We start from the raw sequence: 17,690 nt of genomic DNA, 5'->3' as shown, positions 1-17,690 counted from the left end.
TTTACTAACGATCCACTACACTATCAGGATGATAATTGAAAAGGAAAGTTACTAGACCAATAAATCAACAATTGCTTTCAGCACAATCAAGTCACAAAAGCCCAATACATTGCAAAATGATGATGTCTTACCTTGGGATCATCGCCAAACTGACCAAACTGCACATCAGTTAGTAAACTACGTGCAGTTTTAATTATGTCCTTACATTTTTTGGGAGTTTCTTCAACTTTCCCTGCCAGAAAGAGACAGCAAGCACCTGTAACCTAAAAAATGAAAAGCATTACGTAAGCATCGCATTTTAAATGCTTCAGTAATAACTTAGAATCATATGCAATAAGATCCCCAAGAAATATTATGCAAAAGGGCATTCCACATTTTGACTGAAAGCATCCAGAGTATAGCTAAACTGTCTGTGGATCGCCACCGGACTGCAGACTATGGCTGAAACTGTAAACATCCTATTCCATTTTGTCTTAACCTACTGGTTGGGGAAGGAAAGATCATATGGAATGAGTAGAAAAGGAAGGGTAGCATTGCTACACTAAAATGGTAGTTGGAAAGGGTACCGTCTTACCCTTTCTCGCACCACTATAAGCACAAAACTACTATTCTCAGCATCTTCAATAGTTCGTCTGAGTGCTGTAATCAACTGGTCAAGGAAGGTGATTAAAAAAAAAAAAAGATTAAGATGGCGTTAAACTTTGCAAATGAATAAAATTAAGTGTGCCCATTCATTTGTCTGAATTTTTAGCACTTGAGTTTTTAGGGCTGCGTCCACAAAAAAGCAAACCGTGCTGCCAAAGCACGTGTGTACAGGTTTGGAAGATGAAAGCATGGGCAGAATTTATGGTTAAACTCCAAGAAGCAACCCCCACCACTATTGATATATCAAGTGCACAATCAGTTTAACAAGTTACATTTAAAAAGAGGTTTTTATTTACCATCCAGTAGTCACAATATACCTTTACACTATTGTTAATCAATACACTTTACTAGGCTTGCAAGAAAACAAATGTATAAAAATGGCTAGAAGACCATAAGAATGTAACATTTTCTAGCATTCGTAACAGAAAATGTCTATTCTATTAAGTACACGGATGCATTGTGCTTCATCTTTCTTCACTTTATTGTACAGCAGCCATTTACAGTACATTAAGAATTACATTTCCCATGAACAATAGGGAAAACATGTAAATGTCAATCCATCCAATCAGCATGCAGGGGCTCTCTTTATAGAAACTTGTTGCTTCTACTGCCACATCTTTCTTCCAGGGACAGAAACCAGAATAAATCCATCCGATTCTGCCGAAAATGAAATCAATTTAGTCAAAACACTTATAAGGAGTAGAATATTGACTCTAACAGAACCTGGTCATCAAGTTAAGCAATATGGTCTACATTGTCTAAAGCACAGGAGTCTTTAACTTTTTTTGAAAACAGTACTTACTGTGAATCCAACCTTCACAGTCTTCCACCAGTCGCTGCTCCTGACACAGGGTGAGAAAGCTGGTCATCAGGTGGGCTAATCCTCGCCTCAGAGTCCTTAATAGAATTTAAACTTGGTTACGAAAGCTAGGAAATTTGACATTCTATGTCCAGACTGGAGAAGAGGATTTTGCTACTTTAAGACTTATCCACCATCAGAGCCGCTAAGCTGGGAACTGGCTTGAAATCAAATCATTTGAAGGTTGAGTCAGAGGACCAATCTACTGCGTTAAGGATATCTTCCAAGCGTGCTCCCAGGTCAAATGATTTTGATGCCGCTGCTCCCCTGGTAGCATGTGAGCCAAATATCTTTGTGTATATGCCAGTCTCCTGCATGGTCCATCTCACTCACCTAGTAATCGTATGGGAGGAGACCTCCTCCCCCCTGTGGGGTTTACGAATAGCATTGAGGAGTAGGCTTTTTTCTCCCAGAGGGCGAATGGGATGCCCTCCTTCATAGCCCTGCCTATGCTTTTATATGCTTTTATAATGAGAACCACGCACAATTTGGGAGCCCTCGCAAAGGTGGTGTATGAAACAATGCGAGAATTACAATTCAACTCTTATGTCCAGGGCTCTGACATCTGCTGCAAGTCTACAGAACACCAGATATTGCAGGGTAGCCAATATGACTGACAGCTCCTTTCTGGCAAGATACTTGTTATTAGGCGAGAAGAGTGAAATATTTAGCACCTTATTAATGTCCCACAGTATTAAATACCTTGGTCCTGGGGGGTAGCGATAGGCAAATGCCTTTATGCCCACAAAATGGCCTTCGATCGGGGCATGTCCTGCTGAGACAGCTGAACGGAGGGTATTGACCGACCTGTATGCCATGCCATTCGAAGTTAGGGAGGTCAGAAAGTTCACACTGTGGTCAACTTCTGTCCCCACAGGATCAAAGTGTCTCTTTTGACATCCATCCATCTATCGCAGATCTATAGCGGTTTACGGTACCGTCAGCCCATGCTTTTAAATGTAAATCTGCAGCCTGGCTTGAAAGTCCTGCAAATTTCTTTCGTTCCCAGTAATCCTCCACACCATAAGCTGCAGAAAACCTGCCAGAATCAGATAATGAGAATTCCCTGAGGAGACCTGGAAACAGGGGTAAACGGACTGGAGAATCCCAAGAAAGTTCACTCAGAACCGGATGCCAAAATTGAGATTTCTAGATCCGAGTCACCACCACCAGGTCTGCCTGCTGTCTGACCTTGCAGCGAGAGCATCATAATCATAGAGACTGAGAGAACCGCATATCCTATCTCTGATATCCAGTCGTGTAGAAAGGCGTCCGTTGCCACGGCCTTGGGGTCTGGCCTCAAGCTGAAATATCTGTTTATCTGGTTGTCCAGCCATGATGCAAAAAGATCCACCATGAACAGACCCCGTCTGGATAAAATCGCTAGGAACACTACCTAATGGATCCAGTTTCCATAGGGTCATGTCCTGAAGGTATTGTGACTGCCAGTCCATCACTTGGTTGGCAGAGCCCAAAGGTGCTCTGTCGCTACTTAGATCTTATTCTCGAGACAGTAGCCCCAGAAGCTCTGGGAGAAACCAGAAAGGGGCTTGGATCTCGCACCTCCCAGGTGGTTGATTTAACGGACAATCGCCACATAGTCCATTTTCAGAAGTACGCATCACTGTACCATGTCTTGGCCCAGCCCTTCACTGCAAAGGATCCTGGCAACAATTCCAAGCAGTTGATGATCGGACCTTGTACCACTGGAGAAGAATTCCCCACAACTAGCCCCTCAGCCGGTGCGCCTCGGTCTCTATCACCAGGTCCAGTTCTGAGCTGCAGATGGCTCACCCGTTCCAGGCCTCCATGTGGGCCAGCCACCAGCAAATTTCCACCATAGCCTTGTCCAAAAGCAGTAGAGTTTGAGAGTATGTGAGGACTTTCCAGAGATAGGAAAACTTCAGTCATTGGAGGGCCCGATAGTGAAGGGGTGCTGGAAAAATGACCCGAATTAAGGATCAGAGTAGACCCACCACCCTTGTAATCTGAGGGAGGGAGATGGTTGGTCTGGCTAAGGTTTTCTGTAGCTTGTGTCTGAATTTGGCTATTTTCCAAGATGGAAGACTCAAAGGGGCTAGAACACAGCACACTACGAAACCCAGGAAAATTAGGGATTCTGTCAGAGTCAGTACTAACTTGGCCCCATTAGTTGAGAACCCATGTACCGTAGTAGATCGACCGCCATCTGCAGATGTACGGAGGCATCAATCACCACACAAAAGTTATCGTCTATAGTTAAGTAGGCGATGCATTCCTCATCCACATCCACATACAAGTCCTGTGACTCCTGCATGATAAGTGCAAGTAAAGCTGGGGGTTAGCCAGGTAAGTATAGGTAACCCGAAGGGTCAATAGGGAGGCCAGTAGCCCTGGGCCACCACTCGCCCACCTGATGTAAAGGGCAGTGTTCTGTAACAGCATGGGTCAGTGTCCGAACAAATATCCAAGACACGCGATAATTCAGGCATTTCTAAATAATACAACACCTCACTGGGGTGTATAGTCTCCAGGAGGTAATGGGAGCGCATCGTGGGACTGTCAAAACAGGTCACATTGCATCCGGGAAACCAAGGGAAAGTATTCCGAGTAAGTGCACCAGCGGCAAACTGAGGGACGCATGCTTGTCGCAGAGGCCGGGATAAAAGAAAGCGCAGGCACCTTTTAGCAGTCGGAAGACCATGTCGCACTGAGCCCAATAAAGCCTCGTTTGAAGCAAAAAGGAAGAGGAAGAGCATCTGCGGCCGCACTATGGGGTTGCGAGCGTTACTGGGGCCATGCTAGTGAAAACAATGTTAGCAAATGGATATGTGCATTATCACAGTCGACAAAAAAAGCTGCATATAACAATAAGAGTTTTGTGGGCAGGAGGCCACTGGCACTTATCTGATGGCTGCTGGAGCAGCAAAGGAAGAGTGGAAGGAAAATCAACAAGTGTCTATGAAGGGAACCTCTGCATGTGGATTGAATGGACTGGCATTTCAGTTTTTTCTCTATGGCTCATGGGAAATGTAGTTTTTCTTAATGTTCAGAAAATGACTGCTGTACAATAAAGTGAAGAAAGATGAAGCATAATCCTTCCCTTCGGTTATGACTTAGAATGGTTGTTCTGCATTTTAAAATGTCTTTAACATTGTGAATCCTAATAAAGCAGTGTTTTAACAGTGCTGTGTCCCAACAGGATTTCTATTTTTCTACGGTCCTTCACTGTGCTAAAGGTTTGAATACTTTCCACAGCAGGTGTTACCAGAAAGGCTTCCAACCTTGGATTGTAAATTAGTTACATCATGTAGTGAGTAGCCAGCTTTTTGGTGTGAATTTAAACCTTTTGGTTAGAGGGCTGTTGCAAGCCCAACCCTTGCTTCTCACTGTGAAAAGTCAATAGTTACAATTGAAAATCGATAAAAACAACAATATTAAGTAGGAATTAAAGAAGCATAATATATAATTTAAGTGTGGTATAAAAAGTTCCTTATCTTCAGCAGCATAATGCAATCTGGCAGAGTGAAATCTATGCTGCATGTAGAACTTTACAAATTGACTGCTTAAGTTTAACATGCTCCATACCCTGGTAAATGCTAACTCATAGAGGAAAAACAAAGGAGATCTTTGAGTCTTTACTGAACAGCTGAATGAGCACCTAATAATGATGTGTCTCTTGCCAGTCCTCTCCCCCAATTCATAACCAGACTGCACTGCAAAAGCAAGAGATAGTGGCTTCAATCCAACTATAAATGTGCTAAAAAACATTTTTTTCATAATGATTCTTAGACATGTACCTCTAGTACTCAATCATTGCCTGTTGACGCAGCCAATTTTCCTCAATCATATTTAGGGCTCCCAGTTTTATGGTATTTGTTTTCTTGACATTTCCATCGTTTTTAGCCATATTTATTTTTTGCTAGTTTGATCTGCATCTATCCATTTTTATTTTGGGTTTTGTAAGACAAATGAAGCAAATATAGTACATTTCCATATTTATTTAAACTTTTATCTGAATCTATGACAGATTTCAATCAAATGAAGTCCCACATATGATAAATTAATACATATTTATGAAAATATGAACATTTTAGGATCAACCTTTGCTTATCTACTGGAGTTAAAACCTCATAACAATAATTTCTTTATTTTTTAAATCCTCACTTGTCAATCTTCACAGGTATTGACCTGACAGTCATGACTTAAAGTATTTAGAATCACTCAAAAAATAGAGACTAATTCCATTTTTATCCACATTTACATATAAATACCGAGAGGAAAATCATGGTATCTGTCGGTATTTAACTGTAAAAATCCAAAAAAACGGAAAACAGGGAGCCTTTATCATATTGTTGCTGTGTCTATGCTCTAAATCTATAGCATTAATCTGTCCTGTATAAAAGAACAAAGCCAATCGATCTCGCCAATCCGAGAGCTATTGGTGTTGCCAATGTCAATGTCTTTCAGCATGCTGAATAGCGGCATGGCTGCTGGTCATAAAAAAGTGCACTGTATTCTGAACTTATATTTGAAAGCGCTTTCATGCGCGATGATGAAGAAAAACTTTTTGATAAAATAAAATATTTGGTCATGGGGACACTCCACTGTATTCTGAACTTAACGGACTGGATGGTTGCGATGATACAGACAGCATCCTATGAAAAGGTAATTTATAGGATACAAGACCAAGAACAAATATTCCAGCAGGTGTGACCCCCTTTCTTTGCGATTCCTGAAATTCTCTTTTCTTTCCCTCCCTATATATAGCTTTTTCCCTTCTCCTTTTTCCCCTTTCCCTCCTTTTTTCCTCTTCCTTAATATATTACAGGTGTATATAATTTGTCACATACTGATTTATATTTATTATATTGTTTTGTAACCTATGAAATTGCCTATCTTTGAACTCCAATAAAAAATTATGACACAAAAAGAAATAATGAAGTGTAACATTTAAGAACCATTTCTTCGCAGTGTAGAAACTGGCGACCATGACCTCACCTCCATGAACGAAAAGGAAAGGTTACACACCCTTGGACATAGTTCTGCACCATAGGAGTGTTCATTGAAGTCATAAACCTTTGAATAATTTTGTGCTGCCTGCCGGACTATAATCCAGGAAAGGGATCGGTATAGTGTTGATCACTGAAAGTAGTTTTCCATACATTTACAGTGTAGACTGTCAGATGTATTTTCCAGGAGAATGCTGGCAAGAATTGCAGGAGGAATGTACTGAAAAAAGCTTGCAACACTGTCATAGGAAAAGGGTTGCACCTCGTAGATACAGCATGAAAGGAAAAGACAGCTTGATAAGCTAACACTGGTAAGTTCAAAACCAGACCTGTACCTCTAATGACCCTAAAGAGACTTATCACGCAATGCACTGGCAATTTGCCTGTGAGAGTCTGTTCGTTTTTTGCACGAAGTACAGGATAACAATACTGTCTGATAGACGCAGAGGGTGTTTACGACTTCAACGAAGATTCCTGCAAGTTACTTACCTTCAGTAATGCTTTTTCTTGTGGATACAGTATCTGCCTGTGGATTCCTCACCTTTTGAATGACCCCATCCTGCCTTAGGGTTGTGTGGCCTGCCAGAGGGGTGACTTATCTATGCCTTCAGGAAGCAATGGTTAGCAGGGCACCCAGGCAGGGTGCCTTGTCAACTTTGTCGTTTTCTCCCTCACAAGGGCGTGCAAGAGCAGTGGCATGGTCCCAGTGAGGGTGTCCCAGAGGACCCTCTTCAGCTTCCAGGCCCTTTAGGAAGCTGGCCCTGTATATACTATACCAAAGTGAGGTATAATGTTCACAGAGTCCAATGGAACACCAAAAGGTAGGCAGAAGTAAAGTTAGATAGCACCTCACTTCCTATTTGTGGTAGTGTGGTCGAGCAGTAAGGCAGTATCAGAGGACAGTGTTAAGCATTTGCTGTACACACTCGGTCAGCAAATTAATTCACACACTCAAAGACTGAATTTCAGACCAATTGTTTTTGTATGAAAATTTTCTTTTATTTATTTTTTCTAGAACCAAGCAAGCCTGGCACAGGTAAACAAATAATTTACAGTAGTAAGGCAGTTTGTAAATAGTTTGAATTGTTATTGCATATGCACTTTGTTTTGACTTACAGTATGGTTGCAGATAAATGCAGTACATAGACTTGAATGGGCTTTTCAGTAAAAGACCCGGCAAGTTACTTTTTGGATTACTCAGAGTAGTATACCTGGATACTACTCTAGGACATTTCCTGCAAATAGTTTAAGTAAAATAGTTTTTGTTAAACTGTCATTTTAAAGAATTTCTTTAGGTTTTCAAACTCCACACACTGAAACTTTTCCAAGAAAAACAGGCAATGTTATCCTATGGAGAAAAATACTGGTATTGTTTTTTTTGGTTTTAAGGTAAGTATTTGGTAGTGGGAGTTGGGGTTTTGGGGGTAGACTCAGGGGTCCCCCAGGGTCTAGGATGCACTCTTGTTACACCCTCAGCAGCACTAGGGCGTCCGGGTGCAGAGTGCTCCAATGGGAATTAGGGGTCCTCCGGTTGGTGGTTGCCGACGAGCAGGCCACTTGGTTGTGGGAGCCAAACTCCTGGTGTTAGGCTCAAGGCAAAGGGGGATCTGGTTTAGCAAAGAAAATGCACCCGCAGTGGCGCAGGGGTGGCTGGGTGCAGGGTGCTGTTGGGTGCCCTGTTGTTTTCAGTGCCCTGTTTTCGTTTTTTGGTTTGTAAATGCAGACTCGGTCCAGGAAAGCTTCCAGGAGGAACCAACAGCTGGGCAGGTAAGTTGGAGGGCTCGGGAACGTAGGTGCACCTCGGGTTCTTTTCTCCAAGGCGCAGGGCAGCTGGATGCTGGGGTCTCTGTTGAGGTCAGATTTCACCTTACCGGGCCACTTGCTGTTTTAGGGGGGGGAGGCTGCAGTCAATAATGGGAAGTCCTGGAGGGGTCAACCCACGGTGGATTCGGACTCTGGAGAGCTGGGGGACCTCGCTGGGACCGGCGGGCCTCTCGAACGCGGGCCATAGTCGACGGGTGCAGTGGTAGTTCCAGGCGTCGGGTTTCTTTGTCCTCAGCAGGCTCAGAGTCTGTTTTCGGGGTTTCTTTAGAACATAGCTGCTGTTCACAGGAGATCCAGTGTTTGTTGAAGGAAGCCAATCCTCCCAGGGTTCTGGAGGTCGCTGGCTACTTGACAAGACGCTTTTTGGTGCAGGATCTCTGGAAACTGCAGTCGGCCCAGTAGGGCTGGGGCCAAGTCAGTTGTTCTCTGCCGACTCCTCTGCTGGGCGTCTCCTTTCGTCCTTTTTCTTCTTCGGTTGCGGGAATCTGCCTTCTTGGGTCAGGGATGCCCCCTAAACACTGTATTTAGGGGCAATTAGGGATCTCGGGGTAATTAGCCAATGGGCTACTGACCTTAGGGTGACTTAAGGTACCTTTGGTGTGCTCACCCCACATGGGGGAGTGAGCACAATCCCCAATCCGGATTGGGAAATGCCTGCCATCTGCAAGACGGCAGGCACTGAACAGTTGGGCTTCACCTCACCTACCACACCTGAGGGTGGAGTTGGCAGAGGGCTGGCTAGGGCTAGTTTTTCCCTCCGAAAAGGAGGGGAGACAGGAAGAGGGTCTGCTCCTGATAGTGGGAGAGGCTGGGGGGGGGGTTGCATTACAAAGAATGACAGAACTTTGAAGCTCCTTGCCACAGATGGCTCTTCCTGGCCTGCGGGAAGTGTGATCATCCCCGCCCAGGAAAGGCTTGGTTTCTGGGGGACTCTAGGGGTCTAGAAACATGTTTTGTGGTGGCAGGCTGGTGTGTACCAGTCTGGGAGCCCACCAGAGGCTGGTCGGTTTCAGGGGGCATCACTAAGATGCCCTCTATGTGTATTATTTATTAAATCTTACACTGGCATCAGTATGGGTTTAATGTGCTGAGAACTTGATCCCAAATTTCTCAGTTTTCAGTGTAGCTATTATGGTGCTGTGAAGTTCATAACCCCTTCGATGCTGATGACGAGCTCAGCTCGTCATCACCCACGGGTGGCGTGTGCTGATGACGAGCTGAGCTCGTCATGTATCGCGGTAATTTAAAAATTGCCGCACAACGCAAAAATCGTCGCAGCAGCGATGCGGAGAATGACAAAATCCCATTACTGCACTTACAATGTTTAAGAATTGACTTAGACACTGTAGGGGTACATGGCTCATGCACCTGTACCCCCACCACTGTATAGTGCACCCAGCTAGAGGGGTGACTGATCTATGCCAGGGCAGTGAGGTGTAGGCATGGCACACAGGGATGTGTGCCATGTTGACTCTTCACTTTGTTATGCACCAAAACACGCAGCCTGAAAAGGCAGTGTGTGAGTGTAAAGGTACAGGGCCTCTAAAGGTGGCACAATAAGTGCTGCGGCCCTTAAAGGCCTTCCCTGATCAAAGTGCCCTGGGTACCTGTGGTACCATTTACCAGGGGCTGACCGGTGGCCAGAGAGTGTCAATTGGGTTTGTTTTTGGGAAAGAACACAAGCCCTGGGAACCTGATTGCCAGGGACAGAGGGCACATCAAGTCAAAGTGCATCAGTAGTCTGGCAAAAAGTGTGTGGGAGGGGTAACTGCAACATAAACCCACTTTCCTACAGGCCCTAGATACTCAGGGTTCCATTTACTCTGGATTTCTAGGGGGTAGAAGCACCAATTGGGGATTTGTTTTTAGGTAAGAGGCACGGACACAGGGGACCTAGTTGGCAGGGACCCTGTGCACTACAATTGAAACCACATCAAAACCAGGCAAAAAGTGGGGACCTAATCGTGCAAAAAAAGAGGGATTTTCTCACAACAAAGGAATGGACATTTTTGAAAGTGTAAAACAACATGTTGCAGAGGCAGTCTGCTGGAAGGGTCCAAAACAACAAAAGGCAGAACTAATTAAACAGGCTGACCAAACAAAAGCAGGCATTTATGAAGGGCAGGAACAAATGCAAAAGTTTGGAAGTGCATGCGCTGCCCAGGTTTGACCTAAAATTTTATAACTATGGGGTGTCTACTGGCCACTGGGAGCAAAAGGTCTTTTTTTGTAATTCAACACTTTGAAATGGGATAACATTGAAATGAAGAGTTAACTTAATCATTAAGTTAACTCTTAATTTGAATTTTATCCAATATTTAGGAATTCAGAAAAATCATTTTGTTTTCGTGCTCCGAAATTGGTAGCCGTTAGAACTGGGGGTCTCTAGTTGGCAGAGGAAGGTACCACTGTCCAAATAGGGATCCTTGCTTTTCGTCAGGGTGAGGAGGAAACCCTCTGAGATAACCCCTGCTCACCGCAATGGTAGCTTGGCACGAGCAGTCAAGGCTTATCAAAGGCAATGTGTTAAGTATTTGTACCAACACTCACAGTAACACTGTGAAAACACCACAAACTGACTCCACAACAGTTTAGAAAAATATAAGGTATTTAATCTAAACTAAACAAGACCAAAATGACAAAAATCCAACATACACAGTTAAAGAATATGGTTGCAAAAGAGTTCTTAAAGTTATGATAGAATAATCCACAGTTGCGTGAAAAGTTCACAGTTGCGTCACGTTTAGCCAACAGTACCTTTAAATGCGACAAAGTTCCAAAACAGAAGCTGGTGCGGTGGAAAACAAGCGATGAGTCACTCCTGAGACCTTGGTGAGGCGATGAGACAACCCTGCTCGATGTAGCGGGTGTGTTGGGCTGACTCCGGTCTGTACGGGGAGGGATGCGATACCTTGTATGGATTCCGGTGCTGAGGTTCTGTGGTGAAAAAGCTCGCAAAGGCACGGTGCGATGATCCTTGGGGCTGCGACGATCACCGGGGAGACTATGCACAGACCAGCGGTGATCTTCCTCTCGCAGCTCCTTGATGCGATGTCTCTGCGAAGACTTGCAGCGACGTGATGTGGTCCGCAAGCAAGCGGTGCGACGATCTCACCCAGTGATGACGGGCTCTGCGACGATCCTCGCAGCGATGGTAATCTTCCCGCACCAGACTGGTGCATCCCGCAAACGAAGGATGCAACGACGCTGCGGCGATCTCGGCCTTCATAGCGGCGGGAATTTCCTCGCACTGACGGGGATGCGCTCCGCAAGCGAGCGGTGCGACAAAACTTGCAGAAAGTCTCTAAAAGCTTGTTTTCCAGTTTCCCAACACAGGTACAACTTCCAGAGGCACCACAACTGGCCCAGGAACTCTAGGAAAGACAGAACTTTCCCAGCAGAGTTCAAGGAAGCTGGGGGTGAAATCCTTTTGTTCCTGGGACTTCTTAACAAGGAGCCAGCTCTTCTCAGGCCCTTGTAGATTACTTTCCTTCAAGCAAGGGAACAGAGCACAAAGCAAAGTCATTTACCTCTCCTTGGCACCAAAGCAACAGCAGGTCGTCCAGGAGAGCAACAGCAGGCCAATCTTCCTTCTTCAGTTTCAGCTTTCTCCTTGGCAGACGTTCCTTCTTTATTCCAGGATGATCTAATTTTCTGTAGTCAGGGGTCCTGTTCTTATACCCCTAAAAATAATTTGATCCCTTTGTGCAGGAGGGCTCTGAGCCCAGTCTGAACCAGTTCTGGGTGTTACTTGAGCACTTTGCTTTCCTGGCCTATCCTTTCCTTTCAGAGAGAGGGGCAGGGTCGTCAGTCGCCCAGCAGGAGGTGGAGCCAGCATTGTGGAAGGCAGGCACAGCCCTATTCAGGCCCAGGTGCTACTCCCTCCCACCACTCTAGATGCAGATGGAGCTATTCAGCCCAGGGATGGCCTACTCGGCCTCTGGGAGCCACCCAGCCCCTGTCACCCCAAACTAGACAGTCAGTTCACAAACAGGCCAAGGCACACAGAAAGGTCAGACAAGAGAACAGCAACTTTCTAAAAGTGCTGTTCTCAAACACAGGATTTAAAAAAACATTTCCTAAAAGATGTGTTATTAAATTCGGAGTTCAGGGATACCAGACTTTTAAGTCCAATCTTGCTCCTATGGGAAGATATGCTGATAGCCACTGTAGCCAGCAGTCCCCATGATAGCCTATGGGGCAAGATAGCCTTACAATAGTGAAAAACGAAAATGGCTGTAATTCACTACCAGAGCATGTCGCCTGCACTAGTACATGCTCTACCTTTCACATACACTGCACCCTGCCCAAGGGGGTACCTTGGGCCTTCCATAGAGGTGACCAATGTGTACAGAAAGGGAAGGGTTAGGCCTGGTCAGTGGGGACACTGACCAGGAGGATATGGCAGTTCACAAACTGCACACAGGCACTGGGGTGGCAGGCCTGAGACACCATTTTAGGGCTACTCATGTGGGTGGCACAATCAGTGCTGCAAGCCCACTAGTAGCATTTGTTATCACCAGCCCTGGTACATTCAGTGCACTTTACTAGGGACTTCTTGGTGACACAAATATGCCAATCATGGATAACCTATCACAATAACAATTTACACAGGGAACACTTGCACTTTGACACTGAACAGCAGTGTCAAAGTGCCTCAAGCATCTAAACCAGCAAAACCAAAATCCAGCACAACATCAAAAATACAGGAGGTAGAGGCAAAAAGATAGGGAGAAACCACGCCAAAGATGCCAGGTCTAAGAATAGCCTTGCACGCTACGCCATAGGCAAATTGGGGAGCCACCTAGAAACAGGCTGCAGAGGGGACTTGAGGAAGAGGACAAGTCCAGCAGCTCCTAAAGAAGGGCTCAGTTCATAAGGGTCCTGGGAGCAAGGGGCACTGTCTGTTGTTGTGAACCCAGACCTGGAAGATCGGGTGCAGAGGGTTTTTGTTGGCTGGGCCTGTGCATCAAAGGCACTCACGTACCTTGGTCGGGTCAGCAAAAAGGAGACAAAACAGGATAGCTGGGCCACTCTCAATGATGGCCTCTGCGATGGGAAGGTCCGCAGTTCAGTAGTTTCGGCATTGGACTCAAACAAGCTTTGGTTGCTGCCAGGGGTCCGGTGCCCCAGGCATTGGTGCAGGGCAGCTGCGGTTGGTCCAGACGTGTTCGCACTTGTTGAGGAGACGGATCTGAATTTCTGGAGCAATGGGACCTCCTGGGCGGCTGCGGAATCGGTGGGTCCGGTGAACAGCAGAACAGTGATCCGGACGTTTCAGTCAGTACCTGCAGATTACAGGGAGTGACTCCTCCACATCAAGCGAGATGCTGGTGGATTGACGTAGTGCTGGAGGCCCTTTGATGCTTTCGGAGGATGCGCAGCTGCAGGACGAGTCAGGTTGTCGAGAATGCCGGGACAGGAGCAGGTAAGCAGGCAGGGTTTGGCACCAAAGTCCGCCAGCAGTCCGCAGTTCTCGCTTCTTCAGCTCTTCTTTGTCCTCTTCTTCCTTCAGTCAGTTGAATCGGAGTTCCTGGTGTCAGGGGGCACCATAATACTGAATTTAGGGGGCGCTTAACAGGAGTGAAGGGTTGTAGCCAATGGGCTACTTACCCTTGGAGTCACTACCCGCTTTACATGACCACTTCCCGTGGGGAGTGGGCATAACCCTGTCCCAGAGTTCCTAATTCCACCAAAATGAAGATGGTGGAATCCTTCAATTCATGGGGTACAGCAGGCAGCCTACTTTAGGGGTGTAACTGGCCTGGTAGTGCACCACGTCTCCAAGCATACCTAATTCCTCCCCCCCACCAGTCCTGGTGCCAAAAGGGCCTCAGGGCAGGGGGTGGCATGTCCCAGGTCTGGGGGAAGCTAGGGTTCGCATATCAAAAACGGAAGCGGCTTTGAAGTCCTTTGCCTTGGTATGCAGATTCACTAGCCACCCTGCTGGTATGAACACCTTCCTCCAGAGCAGGCGCGGTTTCTGGCATCAGAGAGCGCGGGCTCTCACCAGCAGGAGGTCAGAAACAGGTCTGTGACAGCAGGCTGGATGATACTAGTCAAATAGGACAGTAAGAGGCTGGTAGGTTTTCAGGGGCACATCAAAGGTGCCCTCTTGGGAAATGTTTTAATAAATCTACTACTGGCATCTGTGGGGATTTATTAAGGCAAGGGGTTTGATTTCAAACACCATAGGTTTCAGTGAAGCCATCATGTAGCTGGTGGGCTCGTAATGACCAGTGCCCAGTATATGTACCGTATTTTCCGGCGTATAAGACGACCCGGCGTATAAGACGACCCCCTACTTTCATGGACAAAATGTAGGTTTCATGATATATTCGCCGTATAAGACGACCCCCACTTCCTAACGTCCTACAGTCCCCTTTCTATCTCCATGGACTGAGGAGATCATGTGGTACTGACGCTCCTCTCCTTCCGATGAGCGTAAGAATTGCGGAAGGAGAGAGAGATCAGCACACGTGGAGGAGCGCCTCGTCTGCCTGGGGGATGTGCAGCTGCAGTCCAGGTAGGGTTCACGGCGCCATTTGTTTTCTTTTAAAGCTTGCGCAGTGTTTGAGTTGCCTCTGGCTGGCGAGGGGCTGATATCGTGTTGCACAGTGCGATCAATTTATTTTCAAGACCGCCTACGTTCTTTATTCTGTGCTGGAGTTCCCGCGCCATTTGTTTTCTTTTAAAGCTTGCGCAGTGTTTGAGTTGCCTCTGGCTGGCGAGGGGCTGATATCGTGTTGCACAGTGCGATCAATTTATTTTCAAGACCGCCTACGTTCTTTGTTCTGTGCTGGAGTTCCCTAAGCGGCACCCATTTCAATTGAGACGCGGTCTGACACCTTCGGGTGAAGTCCGCGCTATGTGAAATAAACCGCCAATTTTTGTATCCGGCGTATAAGACGACCCCCGACTTCCCAGAAAATTTTAAGGGGTTAAAAGGTCGTCTTATACGCCGGAAAATACGGTACATAAGATGGCTTCCCTGTTCACTGTACTATCAAGTAATCGAACTAGACAGCACAAGCGCATATCTTCTCATGTAGATAGGTCCTCAAATGTAATATAGTGAACCCTGCATTAGGATTATAAACCTACTGTAGGGGTGACTTGCATATATTGCATGCAGTGCCTGTAGGTATGGGAAAGCCATGTTTTCACATCTGTCTGCACTATTTCAAGCAGCCTGCAATGGTAGTCTGCATGAGTTTTGGTGGTGGGTTTACTAGGGACTTACAGGGGTTCTAAAGTCCTTGCCAATGGGGCAAAAATAGAGCAGTTACTTTGTTTTAGGGAAAGAGCACTAGCGCTGAGGTTCTGGTTAGCAGAAACCCGGTGCACTTCAGTCAAAATTGCATCAAATATCAGTCAAAAACCGAGGGGGACTATGTCAAAAAGAGGCACTTTCCTACAGTAGTGAAGCAACGTAGAGTGAAGCGGCAAAGAGCAGAGTCATAGAGTGCAGTGGTACACAGTAGATTAGAGTGGCTGTGAATGGACTGGCGTGGAGTGGCGTGGAGTGGAGCGCATAGTAGAACAGTATGGGGTAGAGTACATGGTCAGAGTAGAGCGGTGTAAAGTGAAGAGGCGTTGAGTGAAGTCCCGTAGATTAGAGTGCAGGGGCACAGAGTGGAGTGATGCAGAGTAGAGTGCAGTGTCGTGGAGAGGTGCAGAGAGGGGTGGAGTGAACCAGAGTATATATGGTGTGGTAGCACACTGCAATTACAGACAACGCACCTTCAACAAATAAAAAAAGTATACATCGCACAAACAATGTGTGAAAGTGTCATCAACTAGTGTATTGATTTGCTTTGGTCATATTAAAATATTTGTTTCCACCACACTTCAGAATTACCATTTGCTTTATTTGTGTTTTCCATATTCTGAAATAGCTGCACAGTTCATTTACAGACAAAATATTTTTGTTTTGTGCTAGAAATAAATAACGTCTTACAGCTTGCATGGGTACCCAGCAGGATTGTCACATAAACCCTCTCATTTTGGAGTCAGAGAAAGAAAGGTAAACAGCGGCTCCCTGGAAAACAGATCCTGACAATTGACCTGTCTTTGAGGCACAGCAAATGTGACAAGTTAGAACAAGATTTAAAGGCCGGTTTACAAGAAGCGGGTTTGTGGAATAATATTGTGGACACTGTTTTGGCAACGGGAGGGACAATGTGAACCTTTAGAACCTAAAGCAAATAAAGCCAGCAAACAGAAAGCCAGAAAATGGGAGTTACAAACCACAAAGCCAATGGGAATCAAAGGGCGGAATGCATTTCTGGGTCAACTTTCTGAACGTCCCCAAGATGTCTTTTGCAAATGCAGACAGCTGTCCTGTCTGGTAGGCTGCAAACTAAAAAAAAGTAGGTCCCTGAATGAGAGTAGTCGAAGTCATCAAATCAAGAGGATGGTAACAAAGCCACACTTCAGGGGAGGGGTAAATAGAAAAGGGGGCCAGAAAGCCATTAAATAATAAACAAACTAGAGTGGCTGGGTAACCACTGGTAAGCAAAGGGCCAGCTCTAAACTCACTGTTAAGCTTTATGTTCTACAAGAGGTCTTTTGGCAATCAGACAACTAAAAGCTGTCCTTAGGCAAGACCTAAAAGCTTTGGATTTTCTAATGTTCACTTGCTAAAATGTGGAAATACATTTCCATACCAAAAACACAACTTTATAAAAAACTAATTGACTACAATAACTTACATCCAATCTACAAGCATACTCACATTTCACCTGACATTCTTCAGATTAAATTAACCCTGATTTAAATGTTAACGACTAATGCACAACATTGCTTAAATTATGAAATGTAAACATTTACACAGGAATACGTAGTATACTTACGTATCTTGGAAATTGCTTAAACGAATGAAACATGTAGAATCGATGGAAATAAATTATTCCAGTAGCAAGTGTATCATAATGTCTATTTTCTGCTGTTAAGGAATTCAGCAGAATACACAGTAAATTTGTTATGTGGGAGACAAGCAATACAAAAGTTTTTTTAGTTTTTTTTAAGGCGAGATTTCTTACAACCGGAGATAAAATCCCCAGAACCATATTCAATTAAGCTCTGCACCCCAGCGAAGATTATGTTCATTGGTAGAGTTGAAGTTCTCAACACACAATTCAGTTTTGTTCCTGCCACATTGGTACTGTAGAATGGAATGGTAGACAATTGAGTGACTTACCAGAAAACTAGCCACTGTCACGTATCAGGTCAAATGTGTAGAGTGCAGCCACTACCCTCACATTTAGGTATCTTTCTTCAGCTAAGAGTGCTACAAACTGCAAGACAGAACACCACAATGGTGACTACCCCTCCCCCCATGTAATATCCAGCTGACAGTCTCATCACAC

At 45.3% G+C, this 17,690-nt stretch overlaps 1 protein-coding gene across 2 annotated transcripts in view; it reads right to left on the bottom strand.

Moving 5' to 3' along the window:
• CCNK (cyclin K) overlaps positions 1–17,690 on the bottom strand; it is a 482,638-nt gene that overhangs the window by 420,489 nt on the left and 44,459 nt on the right. For both annotated transcript variants that reach the window (XM_086937756.1, XM_086937757.1), the window contains exons 4-5: positions 17,175–17,256; positions 132–263 (exon numbers count right to left, since the gene is read on the bottom strand). In XM_086937756.1, the coding sequence (XP_086793882.1) occupies positions 132–263; positions 17,175–17,256 (214 nt within the window). The remainder of the gene's footprint in view (positions 1–131; positions 264–17,174; positions 17,257–17,690) is intronic.

This window comes from Lissotriton vulgaris, chromosome 9 (genome assembly GCF_964263255.1).
Source record: "Lissotriton vulgaris chromosome 9, aLisVul1.2, whole genome shotgun sequence".
NCBI lineage: Eukaryota > Metazoa > Chordata > Amphibia > Caudata > Salamandridae > Lissotriton > Lissotriton vulgaris.
This window is presented reverse-complemented; position numbering and strand designations above follow the sequence as displayed.